At 39.6% G+C, this 19,086-nt stretch overlaps 1 protein-coding gene across 1 annotated transcript in view; it reads right to left on the bottom strand.

Annotated features, from left to right (window-relative positions):
- The window catches only part of lrp1bb (low density lipoprotein receptor-related protein 1Bb), a gene marked incomplete at its 5' end in the record, with an annotated part of 305,396 nt that overhangs the window by 110,912 nt on the left and 175,398 nt on the right, over positions 1-19,086 (bottom strand). The window contains 6 exons of the mRNA XM_079617452.1: positions 590-835; positions 3,076-3,276; positions 5,363-5,542; positions 8,050-8,220; positions 9,589-9,669; positions 14,366-14,482. Coding sequence (XP_079473578.1) covers positions 590-835; positions 3,076-3,276; positions 5,363-5,542; positions 8,050-8,220; positions 9,589-9,669; positions 14,366-14,482 — 996 coding nt within the window. The remainder of the gene's footprint in view (positions 1-589; positions 836-3,075; positions 3,277-5,362; positions 5,543-8,049; positions 8,221-9,588; positions 9,670-14,365; positions 14,483-19,086) is intronic.

The following is a 19,086-nucleotide window of genomic DNA, read 5'->3' as shown; positions in this document are numbered from 1 at the left end:
CATTTATTCTACCTGGCAGCGTCACTCAACTAATAGTGAAGCTGTGGGTTTTAGTTACTAAGAAATATATGCTAGAACTTTATTCACAGGACAGTTTTGACAATACATTTCTGCGCTACTGAATTATTGTGCACGTGCGATCGGCATATGATGTGCGAGCTATGTGTGTGCTTTACAATGCAGCAGAGCATTTGCTTAGAACGGCGATTAACTTATGTGTACAATAATCTTTTAAAAATTTGCATTCTCACGATCAAATTTGAGCATAGAGATGGTATAATCAAACATGTCTTGTGGAGCGCTCTCGGAGTATGCATTTATTTGCCCTTTTAACAGTTTGACTTATTTGACAGATTTATTTTCTGTTGCACCCTCTATAGGCCATGACAAGCGAACAGTCGACATTAAGCTTAAAGCGTCATGGCAGAGCATTACAGTCGACTAGTCTGTGCAACCCCTAATATATACAGTATATATATATATATATACATACATACATACATATATATATGTATGTATATATTTGGGGGACCGGTGAATCCCTTACTACATTTCTATGGTAACCTGCAAGTCTGAGGAATTTAAATACCTGTGCTGTGGCAGCTCTCTCCATCTGGATCAAGGCTCCAGCCGGAATAACAGGAGCACTTGACAGTGGTCTTATGCTGTTCGCATATCTGACTGCACTTTAGGTGAGCAGAGCAATAGTCCACTGTCTCGCATGTTCGGTTGTCAGAGCCTAGATGGAGTCCGGTGGGACATGAACACACCACCCCTTTGCTGGGGATCACTGCACACTGGTGACTGCAACCCCCATTACCTTGCAAACATTTCTCTGGAACAGAAAGAGTGAGGGCAAAAAGAGATTCAATTTGAAAAGCTGGTGATATGAAGCCATGTTTGCTGGCATATGAGATTCAAGGTGTGAACTGAAACAGAAGGTTTGGTTTGGATTGAACATTTGCACAAGACTAAAAGCTTATCGCTCTTCACCTCAAAAGTTTCGGTGTGTCTTTCTTGACTAGGCCATTATGCCATTACACTGACCTAATCAACATCACCAGCAGAGTGTAAAAAAAAAGAAGAAGTTATGCAAGTAATTCCATTATTCATGAGGCAGATACAACGAGAAACCACAGGTCTGAATTATGACCGACTCCACATGCTATGCAGGCCAAACAAACTCATTCAAGGTGGAAAATGCCTTTTTCTTCAGTTTAAAATAAATGCAAACTGGGTCTCGGATACATCATCTCTTTTCAGAACAGATCAGACAAACACCGGTACTGTTAGTCTCTCATCTCTAATAGATAAACCTTTTCTTTTCATAGAAGCACCTGGTCCTTTTTAAGAGAGAAAGACAAAGGGGAGGGAAAACACAGCTTGTTGAAAATGACACTTTCCAAGGTCTCTTTGCCTCTACTGATTATGATGATCCCCTCTGTGGCCGTAAGAGAGAATTGAATTTTCTTCACAGGGGACCCTGAAGTCTATATGGAGGTGAAGAATAGCTGCTTCCCAAAGGTTACAAATGGCATTGGGTCCTGCTGCGCTGGTCTGAGTCAGTCAACCCACTCAAGGTCCATTGGCACACTCTAATTGGCAATGAGAGGCCCAAGCCAAAAGCAGGTCTAGTCAGACAGATAATACACATCGTCCTCAGAACATGAACGGTGGGCTCCCATGGGCGAGTGCTGGCAATGCACTGAAAGTCACTGAAATGTTTGTCTAGTCGCATTTCTGAGAGAATTATACATCGGTGACTCTCAGGAGACACTTTCCCCAGTGAGGGCTTCACAGGCAAACAGATCCTCATGTTTAGCTCTGATTCAGACGGGACTTATTTTTCCCTGTGTCTGTAGTTTACAGAGCATGTGCAGGCTTTCCATTACACTCACTCAAGGATGCAACTTAAAGAGATTCAAGTAGCCCTGAGAGACATGCCGACTGTGTAGGCACAGTATTATCAAAATCTTTTTACCCATGGAGAGGTAAACACAATACATATTGATTTGCTCAAGTGAATGAATCCAAATCTATACTCCTTGGGTATTTTGTTCTCATTGGTTTCTCATTCTCATTTCTTGCCGAATGCACCAGATCTCACGTAATACCATAGCCGTTTTCAATTAGCGTTAGTCACAGGGTGTACAGTGAATAAGGCTCTGAACACAAGCATTATGGACCCAGTGATAAATATGCACTGTGACACTTGCATTGATTAAAGGCCGGATGAATTCAAAAAATCAAAGATTTGTGGCTTTTAGACCATGTCCGTTAGCTCTGCGGACAAAATTAACTTTAGCAGACATTCACATTTAAAATGTACAGTCTTTCTTTTCCAGGAATATACCCACATACTAAAAATACTCAATAGTATCCACATACTAGAACTTCTAAAATTTCTAAAACTAAAAGTGAACTAAAAACTAATTTAATATATATATATATATATATATATATATATATATATATATATATATATATATATATATATATATATATATATATATATATAAAATATAATAGACAAGATCACATAAAGTGAATAAAAAGTCAACTAAATTTTAAATGTAAACTGAAAGTATACCATTAAAAGCTAATCCAAAATATGAATACTAACGTGTATAAATAAAATAAAAACACTGCTTTACAGTGATTTTATCATGGGTAAAAGGAGGATCTTAACTGTAGTAAACATACAAATTACGGTAAAGCTCAAGATCAAGTGTTTTTTGTTGTTGTTGCTAATGTGATAAAAGCAATTATGCTCAACAGATACCCAAGCAATTATTATTAATAATAATAATAATAATAAATTGGCATTTTAATACAAATACTAATACATGGAATTAATAAATATTCTGCAAAGAAAAAAATAGAGGTCATCATCCTATTGTAGTCTATTTACAGTTGCCAAGCAACACAGGCACATTAAGGTATAATCTGCCAGTCACAGGTGCCTTCAAACATGCCTCATCCAATCCTAATTTAGAGTTGAAATTATATTTTTTTCATCAAATCTTGGGACAGTACAGCAGATGAGGCTCTAATCAAAGCCTCGCATGCACTTACCACATAAAGGACCCTCATCTGAATGGTCAGCGCAGTCATTTCTCCCATCACAGATCTTGCTGGGAGGCAAGCAGGTGCTGGTGTCATTCGCACAGGACTGAGTAGGGGGCTTACAGATGGAGGACTCACACGAGTCTTCATCCGAGTGGTCTTCACAGTCGTTGTCACCATCACACACCCAGCTCTTGCTGATACACTTCCCTTGGGACACAACATTCAGTCAGACCTCTTAATAAATCAAGCTGTCAGCCTTAAATTGTTGTTTGTAGGTGAGCATGAAGATAAATCAGGGTAAATTTTAAAAGGTGGCGGAACGTCAAGCTGTGATGACGTCAGATGCAGACAGAAGCTTTTAGCAAGTGTCAGCTCGTTTAACCCACAGAGACTCGTTTTATCAAAACTGCAAAACTTATTTAAACATTTTATTATGAAACATACAGTACATTACCGTTCAAAAGTTTGGGGCTGTTTAGATATTTTTATGTTTAGAAAAAAAGTCTAACAAAGGCTGCATTTGTTTGAGCAAAAATACAGTAAAACCAGTAATGTTGTTAATATTTTTCTATTTTAATATATTTGTAAAATGTAATTTTCCATTTAAAGACTCCCTGTGGTGAAATTCAAGTTTTTAATGTGGTTTATGTCTGTGGTGTTTATATGCTTTAAGACAAACCATGTGCAAATTCATAAGCCAACACCGTTTTCTCCATAAAACTGCAGTGAAAAAAAGACTGCAGGTTTGAAATCGCCGGTGTTTCTTACTGTACGTCACAAATTACCTTGTAACCAATCATGTCAACGTGTGGCCGGGCTTTAGCGTATCATTAACTGCTGAGCAGGGGAGTCTCAAGAGAACCCAGGTTATCCCGGTATATGTTTCAGTTGATATGAAAAATTGGGCACATTTAGCAATATAGTGGATGAATTATGTATATGTTTTTCTCCACTGACGTTTTAAGTTGGTCAAAACGTTTCTAAGAAGACTGATTTTTAGATGGCAGCTGTTTGACTCTGAGATTGCGAAAAGGAACGTAGAAATGTAGAGTTACATTCAAGCTATTTAAGGTAGTTTTTCACAGAACTTTTTTTTGTTTTAAATATGCCATTTTTTGTGATCAAAGAATTAAGGGATAAAATGATCCTCAAACTTTTTAACTTGTACGCTTTGCAACACTAAAAACCCAGGATTTAAAAACAGTCAGGTTGGCAGTCAGGTTTCCTTGCGTTCAGTCTACCTTCATGATCAAATAAACAGTTGAACACACTTTCTGAGCCTGTCAAAATGATATGGGATTTGGCATTCGGTCTGCAGTGCAGTGGTCCGGAAAGGGTGTACTTTGCATTTTAGCACATTCTTTACATCAAAAGGGATTGGAACAAAACAACGAACAATTCTTGAGCTCTTTTATGGTTTGGCTCTAGATGTCTTTTCAAGGCAATCATTTACAATTAGGGCGACTGCTACATCAAAAAAGCCCCATGTTGATTGATTTCACTATGGTCTGAGTGGAGAAAAAAAAAGTGTGATAGATACAAATTACAGCAAAATATGTTCAAAAGAAACACTGCATGTAATCATTTTTGTGTAGAGGTGAGATGTGACATTTTTCCACCCCAATGCATTCAACATGTTCTGCAGCTTTAACTGCTGAAAAGATTGCAAGCAAGCTACAATATTCATAGGTTTATTTCATGAAAAGTGTAAACACTGTCTCTGTAGTGTTAGCAAAACGTTATTCTGTTTGATCCAACACAGCAACATTGGCTCAACCAAAGGTGCGACTAACTGTCTGTTTGACCGACCAATAGCAGATCGAGGAACGTTTGGAAAACCTTGAGATGTCTTAATTTCCCATTCGTCGAAGCTAGTGGGCAGTGGCACAGAAATGGCATATCTCACCTTTTCTAATAGCTAACACTTAACATGGAATAATGGTTTTGCTACCAAAATAGAAATAACTGAAGTACAAATCATTCAAGCTCACAAGTTACACCATTCATCTCAGTCGTTCTGGATAAATACAAATTCTAACATTGCAAAGGATTGCACCATGTAACGAAAAACAGGCTGGATTTATCATCCGACTCAATTTGCAAGAGGCAAAGATAACTAAAAGCTTAAGGATGACATCATGGCATAAAATATCACCCACTGCTTCATAGAATTTACTACATTTGATATGTTATATTGAACACAAGAGGAAAATATAGCAGTAGGTCAGTGTTACAAAAAAAAAGTGAGGTCAGAGCAGACTTACTGGTACTGAGAAACACCTGGTAGGCTTACCTGAGCTTTTGCAGGTAAACTTTGCCTGGGGATCACATATTCTCTTAACACCCTTGCAGTTGGTTTCGTCACTGCCATCTTCACAGTCTTTATCCCCATCGCAGCGCCAGCGCTCAGGGATGCAGGTCCCATCAGCGCGACAGTGAAACTCCTCTCCACTGCATTCCACAGGAGGCAACGCTGGACATGACAAAAAAAAAAAAAAAAAAAAGAGTGAGCCTGAGGTGCTCCAATTCCTGAATGACTCTAATGAGTTGCTACTTTTCAGTGAATCAAACACATACAGCGTGACCAGAGTAGTCCAATTCCTGAAACAATGACACTAATGAGTTGGATGTTTTTAGGGAATCAAACACATACAGTGTGACCAGTGAATTCTCCAGTTCTGAACAAATGACTTTAATGAGTCAGTACTTTTTAGTGAATCAAACATACACCACCATGACCAGTATAGTCCAATTCCAGCTGTAGAATCGAAAATCTCACTATATCCGAGTATAACATCTAGTCGAACGAGAAAAAATTTAGGACGTGACTTGATTTTGTCCATCGGGAATTGATTGGATCATTGGAACCTGGTTTGCTATAGGACAGGTTGTCCCGCCCTCGTGCTGAAAAATTATCATCAGAGAAGAGAAGTCGTTGCAAGTGGGACAAGTTATTTCGATTAAACATTATGAGGGCACATGAATTAAACGAAAATATGATGTGCATAGATAAATCATTAAAATGAATACTGCAATATTGCATAAAGAATCGTCAAATTTGAAATCTATGGGCACTTAAACATTTAGCTGGTGCTATTGGTACTTGACTATCAGCTTTTTAAATTCCTAATCCAACACAGCACAAATGAGTCTGTTCTTTTTAGTGAATCAAACACATCACGCTAATTGTGAGATGTAAAGTCCATTATTGAATTTATGCCACTTCTAATAAAGACAATATTGAAATGATCTCATCAATTGGGAATTAAAGAACGCTTTTCTAACAATATTTAATTAATACTTCAAATTAATATTTGACAAATTTATGGAACCATTAAGAATGTATTAGAAACAGAAAGGTAAAAAAAGAAAAAGAAAATAAGGTTTCATAAGTGTTTTTTTAACTCCGCTTTCAGTTCAAATTACTTCAGCTAGCCTTAATAATGTTAAATAGGCTGAGATGTATCAAGTCACATTAATACATATTTAAATATTCTCTCCGACCCTGGCAAATACAAAAAGTGTTTGTGCGTTTTCAATGGAAAGGTCAGGGGCGAGAATTTCTTAGGACAAGCACAAAAGAAAAGGCTTCTTTACTGTAGCCTGCCATATCAGTTTCTGATTCATTCTGAACCCTGACTATTGACAGGAGTTAAATACATACTCCAAAAACATATTTATACAGAAAACCTACCTCAATCCCCAGACTGCCATCAAACAAAACAAATAGCCTCCTGAAAAAGACAGCTAACATTACGAACCCTTAAAGACTAAAGGGCTCCCTGCTTTGCTTAAGGCTAATGCTGAGAGTTACCAATCTATCCTCCACTTTACACATACAGAGCATGTGTTATACAGTGATCTGAGCCCTGCACTGGGATGATATGAGCCGGACAAACCCTCAGAGACGGACAGGAGCCGAGAACCTCTGTCAGGAGCCCGTTTGATGAATGGCTCCAACATTTCTGTGACAAGCTGGTGAGCTGAAAGCATTGAAGGACTTGGCCTCAGCTTTCAGAGGTAATTACAGCAGATTAAAAGATTCAAATCTGTAAGGTGGTTCCCTAGTGAGCTCAGATAAGATTAGATCTGTCAAGTGTATGAAAAGAGAGAAAGTTTTAAACTTGTGTTCCCCAAATTAGGGACATTGCACCAAGGCAATTACAAGCAACACTGACTTGATCGCTATCGTTCGGCTCTTTGTTAGTCTGCTAATTAGTCGTGTTAAACAGATTCTCTGGAAACCACTCCGTAGGTTGGTTAAGTTGGTCATGTACAGAAACGAACACAAATGCGTTTTTAATCAACGTAACGGGGAATTTCGACCTCTCTAAACGCTCTTTGATTACTCTGATGTGTTTATATGGCATACACACTGTGACTAAGTACCCGAGTACTCAGAAATGACAGCAATGTACAGACAATTTTTCAGAATTTTCTAATACAAAACTTTTTTTTTTGGGGGGGGGGGGGGGGGATTACGATGGAAAATTGGGCAATATCTCTATCTCATGGTCTTAATTACAGTCTTGGTACACAGACACTGCACATGATCATTTTCACTCAGATCGTTTGCTGAATACTATAAAGCCATTTACACCTCCTTTTCAGTTTACTATCATTCATTTATATGCTATATTAATATTTGCACTTCTGATTAGATGCTACCTATATTTTACTGGTCTGTATTTTTGTACAATGATAACAATAAACAATAAAGTTATATCTAATATAATCAAATCCAGACGACGTGCAGATGATCAAATGGAACAAAATGCAGGGGCATTCATACAGGTTTTAGAACTTAAAAAATTGTGCTCACAGAGCAAAATGTATCCGCCTGACACATGCATACCTCAGCCAACCAAAGTGCAGACAGAGCTTGATTTTACAGGAATCACCCCGAGAGCACAAAATTACCTAAATGCACATCCCAAAGGACCCTATAAAATGGTCAAATAAAGAAAGGTGATGTCCTACCAGGGGCAACACCAGCACAAGTCACGTTTTCATCACTGAAGTCCCCGCAGTCATTGTCCCCGTCGCAGGCCCAGTGGTCTGGGATACATCTGCCGCTGGTGCACTTATACTGGCCGTTAGCACACGAGTGAATGCAGCCTGCTTCATCACTGTTGTCTCCACAATCATCATCTACAATCACAAATACAGTACAGTCAAGCATAATTCATATCTGATTAACTTGCAATAGAGATCTTTTGACAGTATTGTGTCCACATAATCTATCATTCAAATGTTTAAGGGTTTGCAAGATTTTTTTTTCTCACCGAGGCTGCATTTTTTATAATCAAAAATACAACAAAAAAAAATTTGTTAAATAATATTTACATTAAAAATAAATATTTTCTATTTTAATATTTTTTAAATGTATTCCAGTAATTTAGTCTTTTTCTCCAGTCTTCAGTGTCACATGCTCCTTCAGAAATCATTCTAATATGCTGTTTTGCTGCTCAAGAAACATTTATTTTTAATATCAGTGTAGAAAACAGTTGTGTTTCTAAATATTTTGGTGGAAACCATATGTTTTTTCCCCGGTTTTTATGAATGTAAAGTTCAAAAGAACATCACATTTGAAATGTATTTTTCTTGTAACATTATAAATGTCTTCACTGTCACTTTTGATACATGTAAATGCTTCCATGCTAAATAAAAGTATTAATTTCATAAATACTACTGCTACTAATAATAATACTTATTCAACCCAGGGTCCAAGATAATACTTACTTTAACATTTGAACAGCAATGTATAAGGTCGGTCTTTTTTTAAAACATGTATTGTCTCACAAACTGTGTTGTTCCATCAAAACGCAATAAAAATAAATAGATTTTAAGATCGTCATACACTTTGGTACCAGAAAATGGGAAATTTTCCTTAAGGGGGTCTTTAACCCTGTTGTGCCTCATGGTTTGTTGCACAATACTAAGAACTAAAATGACAAAAACTGAGGACAGCACCACAGGAGCTTTTCAGACAAGAGTCTTCAGGGCATCGAATTACGCCAAGCCTCATTTTGTACTGAAAAATCAGCAAGGTATCTGAAGGCCCTGACCCTGGATAAGAAATACCGCCATATGCTGATCTTGGCTGAATGATCACATTTGAGAAACAAAAGGGAAAAAAGGGACATCGAAAGAAATAAGAAAAACATGTAAAAAGAGCAGGTTTTATTGTTGTTCATTGAGTGCCGCACTCAGGCAATAATGTATTGCAGACCTTGAGGGCCGGCAATTAATTGTAGAGGTCTGTATTTTACACTCTCCTTTATCTGAAATGGAGATATTTCAGATAAAATAATCTGTGAATATTTAATGGTTATTAATGTGATGCATTTCTTGTGCAACAAAAAAGACTGGACAGTAGGATCAATGGACTTAATTGAATTAAAGTGCCGGGCTTTCCTTTATCAGCTCCCAAGAATATAGGCTAATATATCATAGTGCCAAATGGAAGAGCAAGTAAAGCAAATGGTAAAGTATTTTCTTACTTCTGGATACACTTACCTGAGTCACAATGCCACTTCATGCTAATGCACCTCCCATTAGCGCAGCTGAACTGGCTGAGAGCTTCGCAGGTTGGGAACGCTGTGAGCAGAGACAAAGAGCGTGAGAAACGTTCGCCGCAAAAACCCTGACGCTTGAACCCCATCCAATACATCATTGTCTCTTTGATACACCGGAGAAGAAAACCCATTTTTCATTTAGCTTTTAGCTTTGAAAAATTGCAAAAGAAGTTTGTCCTGGCACAGATTGCTCTGTCATGCTAATAGATTAAATTTGGAGGCTCTTTTGTCCTCAGGAAATTTCATAGTTTCTTGCAAGTTTTGGGGCGAACTTGAACCTGTAACTATTCTCTTGCAGCGCGTTGCATTTTAGAATTTTTACACAAGTCATACCGCTGGGGTTTAGTGCTAGTATTGCGGAAACCACGACACCCTGAAGGTCATGCAAAATGTCACAGTGAATTATTGCTATTTTCTAGCTAAGGTTAATGAAAAGAAATCACAAACAACGGGAAAACGAGACCTCACAGATGCAGTGGAAGACAGTCAGAGGCAATAAGAGCTCACCAGGAAGCAATAACACACCAGCGATGTGATAGCACGGTTTGTGCGCTTCACTAGCGTTGATTTAAAGATATCAAAACCTTATTGTTTCAACATTATGAGTTACAGCAGGTTTTGCTATTAACCTGTGGATCACGATCCCTTTGGTGAAAATGGATTTTTCTTTTTTAAACATAAAGATGACTTACTACAGAAAAACAGCACCAGCGCATTTACAAGCTTTTAGCACTAGAGCTCATAAGCATGTTAGGAATAGTGACATGACACACAGTGGAGGAACAAAATCTGATTCTCTTTAAAGTGTCTCTCAGCTCAGCTCAGTCAGAAAAAAAAATCCACACAGTCAAGCAGGTCAAGGCTTGTAGGGACTGAATAAGCAAGCTTCTTGTTATAGAATAGATTACAGTTCATACATTTACATATGAAATGCTAAAAATATTGTATTTTAATCAAGACGATGTGTTAACAGAATCCCTCTTATTTATATATGTGCATTTATACCATGGTCTGTCTGATTACCGTACTTATTATAATAATAATAATAATTATTATTATTTGTTACATTTATATAGCGCTTTTTCTGGAACCTTTAAAGCGCTTTACATAGAAGGGGGGGTCTCCTCAACCACCACCAATGTGCATCATCCACCTGGATGATGCGACGGCAACCATATTGCGCCAGAACGCCCACCACACACCAGCTTACTGGTGGAGAGGAGACAGAGATGAAGCCAATCAGTATATGAGGGTGATTAGGAGGCCATGATGGACAGAGGCCAAGGGGCAAATGTGGCCAGGATGCCGGCGTTGAACCCCTACTCTTTTTCGAAGGACATCCTGGGATTTTTAATGACCAAAGAGAGTCAAGACCTCGGTTTAACGTCTCATCTGAAGGACGGAAATCTACTTGATTCTGATTGGCTTGAAGGTGTGCATAAAAACAGTTTAATGCTCAGGTAGTTCAAGTTAGTCTTCACCGTTCTATATATTCATGTGCTGCTTTCATTAAACATTAAACTGCACATACAGAAGCATTCAGGAGCACATAAACTTGTTAATAAGGCTGTCCCGTGACTTTTATTAATAAAATAGTTTCTTTACTGAAACGCTATACATTATATTTCTCAGCAACTGGTCATCTGACTCAAATATTGTGCTGCAAACATCAATGATGTCCTCATAAAACATGGTGTGTGTGTGTGTGTGTGTGTGTGTGTGGTATTCCCTACCTTACCTGTCCCCACAAGGATAGTAATACCAGTAATTGTGGACCTTATGGGGACATTTTTTTGGTCACTATGAGGAAAACAGCCTATAAATCATACTAAATTAAGTGTTTTGAAAATCTAGAAATGCAGAAAGTTTTCTGTGATGGGTAGGTTTAGGAGTACGGTTAGCGTAGGGGGGTAGAATGCACAGTTTGTTCAGTATAACCATTACGTCTATGGGAAGTCCCCATAAAACATGGGCACCAGTGTGTGCGTGTGTGTGTGTGTGTGGAAGTGGAGAGTCCATCTAAGAACAAAATGCATTAAAATGCATGCTCAGGACACTTTGAAGTTTAAGCATATTGATGTTGCTTTATTACCGCACAATTAAACTGTCATGAAATGATGGCCGTAATATAGTAATTGGGTTAGAACTTGTGAAAAGTAATACTGAATTAAGCAAGAATTGCTTGAATATGTGCGTCGGTATCACCATTTTTAGAGGCAATTTTGCTCCACTGGGTTACATCTCCAAAACATGAACAGCAGTAAACTGAGCACGTGAGATTTCAGAAATAACAGATCCCAAGGGCTTCCCAGAGAAAATTACTTTTAGGGAATTGTTTTTCCCCCTCACAAATAAAACCTTTGCCGGCACAAATAAGAACTCTTAGAAGTCATTGGAAAGCACATCATTCGAAGTGTTGCTAATCTAGGAGAAGACTGTTACATGTCAAGATTACAGTTGAGTCAACAAATAAAAGAAAAAAAAAAGTTTTATTTGAACATTCATTCCCAGAACATGCTGCTGTTATTGTTGACAGCAGACAATCCCACTTCTAAATTTCACAACAGTGTTCCAGTCCCCTGACTTTGGCAATTACTACTTTCAACATCCTGTTTTCACAATAGATCAGGTTCAACAACAAGAAGTGAGACTGCAGGGGTGATAACTCTGCCCAGTGAAATCTGATTTGAAGGGGGAAAAAACACTTATAAGAATCTGTGCAGTAGACAGCGGCAGTTCAAATTCATATCTTTTAGATTATAATAAAATCCTATCTTCAAGATAGGACTTCAACAAGCCAGTATTGTTGTCTATTAAATAAAACAGCAGCAGCAATTTACGTTAAATTAAAACTACTCTACCCTAAGGCAAAACTACATTTTAAAATGTATATTCAAATTTAATTATGTTAATAAATATGATAGAAATAACACAATATACATTACGTAAATGTATTAATACGATTTTATAATAATAACTAAATTAACATTTATTTATGATATTTTTTATAACAATTCCCACACATTGTTTATTTTGAATCAGAGCATCATTAGGCTCAACCTGACTGTCACACATGACATATCATAGTCAAAAACCACATATCAGCATAACATTTTTTCGTAATTTTGAATGGTAAAAAAAAGATCTGCATTTTGCATAGCAATACTGAAGAGACATAGCAAATTACTTTATGGATCTTGTTTAAAGGTCAATTTCACCAAAATAAAACGTTTTCATCATTTACAACCCCCCACCCCCACAAAACACAAAAGGTCCTTTAGCTTGGCAGTATAACTATCCACTTTCAATGCATGGGAAAGAGCAGTTCGAACTTCTTTTCTATTAAAAAAAAATCAATAAAACTCAAAGTTAGAAGGACATGAGGGTGAGTAAATGATGACAAACTGCTCATATTTGGATGAACTATTCCTGTTTCTTTATGGTAGTGATGGCTAATACCAAAATGCCACAGCTGCACATGAATACCAATATTGTAAGAAGGCAAAACATATTTTGAGAATGGTAATTAGCACACAGCAAGCTGAGTGTCACTGTGTTTCAGACGTGTTGTGCGCAGTGCAGTTGTGGGAGCCAGTGAAGCTCCGTCTTTCGGCCCAGCTTGATTACGATTAAATGAAGTCAGGCATGCACTCTAATTACTGCTTACACTGGGAGTGCTTGTGAAAGAGTGTACTGAGGCAGCCGAAGACACAGCAGAGGTAACCAAGACAATGGCACTTTGAGCAATTTGCAGCATTTGGTGACAGAAACCCAGAAAGTTACGTTTACTGCATAGCATGAAAAGAGTCAGAATTTAAATTTTGTTCTCAAGGGAGTAAAAAAGACAGGAAGGAGAAGTGATATATAATGAATCCATGATACCATGAAAATATGCATTTACACAGACCTTTTAAATGCACATATAAATGTATAGGGACCCTAGGGAAACAATGCGTCACACGCTTGAATGTTGATTTTTGTGCATAGTCAACAGATAACAGGATGTGAACCAATTCTCATGAGAGAGAGCTAGTGATGGTATGAAACTGACATGTAAAAAGGAAAAAAACATATACAGTAAAATATAACTGTCCAGAATTTTAAAATGGTTTAGTTTAGTCAGATTAGATTAAGGCTCAAGAAAAAAATGACACCAGCATAACACTTCCATAAGGAGGACTGATGATAATGAAATGTTTCTTGACTGAGATTGCTTGTGTAATAAGAGACTCCTCAAACGACTACCTGTCTAACCCCAGCATTTCCAGAATTTTCTGTTCTGAATAGTCACTTCACTGTGGGAGTTTGCAGTGGTAACTTTCCTGGGTCATTTTCTCTCAAAGCCCTGTGTCATTTTTTTTAGTCTGCTTTCAGAGTCTGGGATGTAGTTATGGTGAGCTTTTAACATCAGAGAATTTCTGATGTGTATTACGGCCACACTCTTAAACGCTCTTGCATCTAAGTTTAATTCCCATTTCCTTTCTGCTTCTAAAAGCAGACTCGAGGGCTGGAAGAATGTGCATGGTTAACATTGCACTCGTCCCTGAACATTGACATGTAGCTGTTGATGGAGGGATAATATAGAGTGAGATAAAGGAAAAGGAAAGAAAGACACTTTTCCTAAGTAAGGCAGGTTGGTGATGACAGTACTGACAGAGTCACCAGTTATACCACAGTGAAATTTGCCAAGCCAATTAGCTAGTAGGACAGTGACTCACCACAGGACGTGGACTCGTCTGACATGTCTCCGCAATCATCATCTTGATCGCAGCGCCACGCTTCTGGTACACAGCGACCATTACCACAGGTGAACTGACCAGCCCGACATGGCTGGGCTAAAGACAAAACCATAAAGGGAACAAGATAATCTGATTAATTATGACATTCAGAGTTTTTAGCAGTGGCCACCCAAGATGCAAATTGCAAAGAATGTAATGATTTTATTCCAATTCCCCTTAATGATTCCATTAAATGTAATTCTAAAAATTTTGAGCTAAGAAAAATATGTTTAGAAAATATTTAGAGAACAGATTGTTCCAATAGAACAATACTAATAAATACAATTCTTGGGGGGGGAAAAGACAAACAAAGAAAAGCAAAACCATTATATGAATGAATAAATTAATGAATGAATCAATCAATAAATCGGTCAAAAAATCAATCTTGTACCAGTTCTTGATTTCTAATCCCACTGGACAGAGTTTAAACGCACATATGAGATAATCAATTTAAGGCGAGACACGGCAGGCAAAAACATAGTTTTTTTTTTTTCACTGGTCAATTTTGAGATTTTGGGCTATTTGTCTTCAATAACATGTCTTCTTTCGAACTTGTGGTGAAAAAAAGTAAAAAATACACATTTAGGTCTTTATTTTACTACACTTTGTCTGTTTGTGTCTGTATATTTATCCGAAATTCAACAAAAGTTGGCGTTCTAAATCAACGCGCTGCTCCGCGATCGCTCTCTGCTTCCTTTAATCTCACACACCCCTGGAAAGCTCTCTCTCTTCTGTACAATGCTGTCGGATCCAAATATGATCATTTCCTTTTTATCAGCAACCAATCGTGAAAGTATAATGGGCATTTAACTCTAAAAGCGAAATCTCATTGGCTGATGTCAATTTCTGACAACATGATTCGTTCAGATGCATCACGTGACGCGCTCTGACACTTAGATGTGTGTTTTTGACTGTTTTTCTGTTCAGTTAAAGGCCATAAACGCTGTGTTTATATGGTTTGATGTCATTTAGGTGGTTTGTATTGTTGTTGCTAATGATTTGATTTGTTTTAAGGCTATGGACAGTATATTTTGATTTCCTAGGTCATGAAAGCATATATCCTGAAATTGTCATGATTCTGCCATCTAGTCATCGTCTTTCTTTAGGTCTTGAGGCAGGATCATGACAGACCCATGTTTTATGTGCAAACACATGGCCTTGTTGGGCCATGTGCTTGTGTTGTCTCGTCTTCTAGCCCCGCCCTCCTTGTTATCCTCGTTTTGTCATTATTGCTTTACCTGTGTCACCTGTTATGTTATCATTAGTCTCGTCATTATTGCTTTACCTGTGTCACCTGTTATGTTATCATTAGTCTCCCTATTTAACCCCCTTGTGTTTGCTGTCCTGTGTCGGTTCATTGTTAATCCTTGTCAAACCGTGAGTATCTCGTGAAGAGCTGTTGTCCTGTTGCACCATTGCCTGTATTAGTTGTTTGTTTTTTCTTGTAGTTATCTGTCACAGTCTAGTTAGTCTCCATTGTCCTGTCTATGTTTTGCCCCCTCGTGGGTTTTGTTTTCCCTGTTATTTGTTTAATAAATCGTGTTGCCCTGACTACTGTCTGCGATTGGGTTCGTACTTCCTCACCACCATAACAGAATGAACCGACCAAAAGAGAACCCAGCAGACAGTATGTCTGATTCCGTCAAGCAACATTCGGACGACCAGGAACTATGGTGGCAGTCGGCTATCACTGACAGTAAGAGTGGAAAACTTCCTTTTCCGCCCCAGGGTGAGTCGACCTTGAGACGGTACGCCCAGGTCGTGGAAGGGAAGAGATTTTTCTTGCCAGAGATCCTGGTCAACCGTTACTTCATCGCGGGTCTCAATACCCCTCCTCCTCTGGCTGTACGGGAGAGACTGGTCCACCGTTCTTTCCGAGAAGTGGTGGATCGTTTGTGTCAAAAGGAGCCGCAGACTCCCATGTCGTCATCGCCGGCCATGCTGCCCGTGATCCCGGAGGGTCACGTCTTAGGCGTTGTTACGCAGGAGGAAAAGGGGTGCCCCACTTCGACTCCTGAAGCGTCATCCGCACCTGTAAGTCTCCGCTGCAAGCGAGGGAGACGGATCTCGTGGGAGTCTGCTTCGGAGTCTTCAGCGACGGAGTCAACCCTGCCAGAGTCTGTCCTCCCAGCACCAGTTACGGTCCCTGCTGAGCTTCCCCTACTGGTCACAAGCCCGGTTTTGGTCTCTGCTCCGCGGCCAAGGAGAAAGAGGAGGAAGAAGGGAGCTTTCTGTCCTCCATCTCTGTCTCCTCCTGAGCCCGCTTCAGTCAACGCTGTTCCAGAGCCCGCTTCAGTCAACGCTGTTCCAGAGCCCGCTTCAGTCAACGCTGTTCCAGAGCCCGCTTCAGTCAACGCTGTTCCAGAGCCCGCTTCAGTCAACGCTGTTCCAGAGCCCGCTTCAGTCAACGCTGTTCCAGAGCCCGCTTCAGTCAACGCTGTTCCAGAGCCCGCTTCAGTCAACGCTGTTCCAGAGCCCGCTTCAGTCAACGCTGTTCCAGAGCCCGCTTCAGTCAACGCTGTTCCAGAGCCCGCTTCAGTCAACGCTGTTCCAGAATCCGCTTCAGTCAACGCTGTTCCAGTGCCGGCAGCAGAGAGGGTTGCTCATGAGTCTGCAGTCGTGAGAGCTGAAGAGAGAGCCGCGGCCGATTCTGCTGCTAAAGCAGTGTTACAGTCGGTTTCAGCTAGTCAGGAGATGCCTGTCGTCATTGCTGCCAGGACCCTGTCTGATTATTTGTCACGTCTTGTCAAAATCCTAGAAGTCCCTGTCAAGCCTGTCTTGTCCCCAGACCCCGTGCCTAGAGCTGCAGAGAAGGCTGTTCCTAAGTCGGTTGCAGAGAACGCTGTTCCTGAGTCGGTTGCAGTGAATACGAATCCTGAATCAGACATGAGAAGCGCGTCTTCCGAGTCTGATGTGAGGAGCGCTGGTTCTGATTCGTCTGCAGAGTTCTATGACCCGGTTCCAGCTCCGCAGCCTGCTGCTGCATTGCCTCTCTCCACTGCCCAGCCACCTACTACATCCCCTGTCTTGAGTCCTGTTTCATCTCCTACTGTTTCCCCCATCAAGATTCGTCCCGTATCGTCGCCCCCTGTTGTCCCTATCAAGACTCCTATCAAGTCGCCTTGTGTTTCCCCGGTCAGCCCTGTCTGCACTCAGCCCCAGTCTGTTTCCCCCAAGACTGTTCCACGTGTCTCCCCGTCCAAGTCTGCTCGGATTCCTCGCCCTCAACCCTCACCCCGTAAACCCAAGACCACAGTCCCACCCACCCACCCTGGACATTCCCCTATGAACTCTCTTGTTCCTCCGCCCCCCCCTCCAGTGTTTGTTATTTTTATTGTTGCACCCCAACCCTGTCGTTGTGTTTTCGTGTCTGCCTTTAATGTTATTTGTCATGTTTAGTTGGTTTGTGTCTTTGTCTCAGTCCGTCATGTCCCGTGTTTGATGTACCCTTGAGGAGCGTCTGGAAGCCGCTCCTTAAGGTGGGGGTTCTGTCATGATTCTGCCATCTAGTCATCGTCTTTCTTGAGGCAGGATCATGACAGACCCATGTTTTATGTGCAAACACATGGCCTTGTTGGGCCATGTGCTTGTGTTGTCTCGTCTTCTAGCCCCGCCCTCCTTGTTATCCTCGTTTTGTCATTATTGCTTTACCTGTGTCACCTGTTATGTTATCATTAGTCTCGTCATTATTGCTTTACCTGTGTCACCTGTTATGTTATCATTAGTCTCCCTATTTAACCCCCTTGTGTTTGCTGTCCTGTGTCGGTTCATTGTTAATCCTTGTCAAACCTTTGTCAGTCCGTGAGTATCTCGTGAAGAGCTGTTGTCCTGTTGCACCATTGCCTGTATTAGTTGTTTGTTTTTTCTTGTAGTTATCTGTCACAGTCTAGTTAGTCTCCATTGTCCTGTCTATGTTTTGCCCCCTCGTGGGTTTTGTTTTCCCTATTATTTGTTTAATAAATCGTGTTGCCCTGACTACTGTCTGCGATTGGGTTCGTACTTCCTCACCACCATAACAGAAATATCCTGAAAATCCCTCTGAACATCTTTTTTCATCTTGTGTGTAATCAAAATGAAAAAAAGAATTTTGCACCTGGCTTTATCATATGTTCAGATCTATCTACCGAAAATATATGTAAAATTGCGCATATTTAATGAGATAATGCCTAATTTGCATAATTAAACATACAAATTTCAAAACCTTGTAATACATTTTTTTATGAACTTGTGTAAGTAATCAACTGAAGAAGTTTCATGGTGATATCTATTATTTTAAAATGTTACCCTATTCACCTGTAGTGTCTCGCCTTAAGTCTAAGATAATTTCTTTAAGATGGTTTAGTCTGATGTGTGACTCCAGGAATTAGTCCCACCAAAAGGCAATCCTTTAATTCTGAGCTTACTGATCAAAATTTCATTGATACACCAGAGACTATTTTACAGCCAATTCAAGCAATTCTCTGCTTCAGATCATCTTGAATCATGAAATATTAAATCGCTTTAACATCTGCTGTCAATTTCAGCTCCTCACTGATTCAGTATAATCACTTGTGTTCCACATCGCTTTGCTCTAACAGCTTCTGCCAAGTCAACAAAGGCCTGAGCCGTCTCCGGCTTTATCAGAGGGATGTCAGACTGTTGACAGCATTTATCACATCGGT

The sequence above is a fragment of the Phoxinus phoxinus genome, assembly GCF_949152265.1.
Source record: "Phoxinus phoxinus genome assembly, chromosome: 7".
Classification (NCBI taxonomy): domain Eukaryota; kingdom Metazoa; phylum Chordata; class Actinopteri; order Cypriniformes; family Leuciscidae; genus Phoxinus; species Phoxinus phoxinus.
This window is presented reverse-complemented; position numbering and strand designations above follow the sequence as displayed.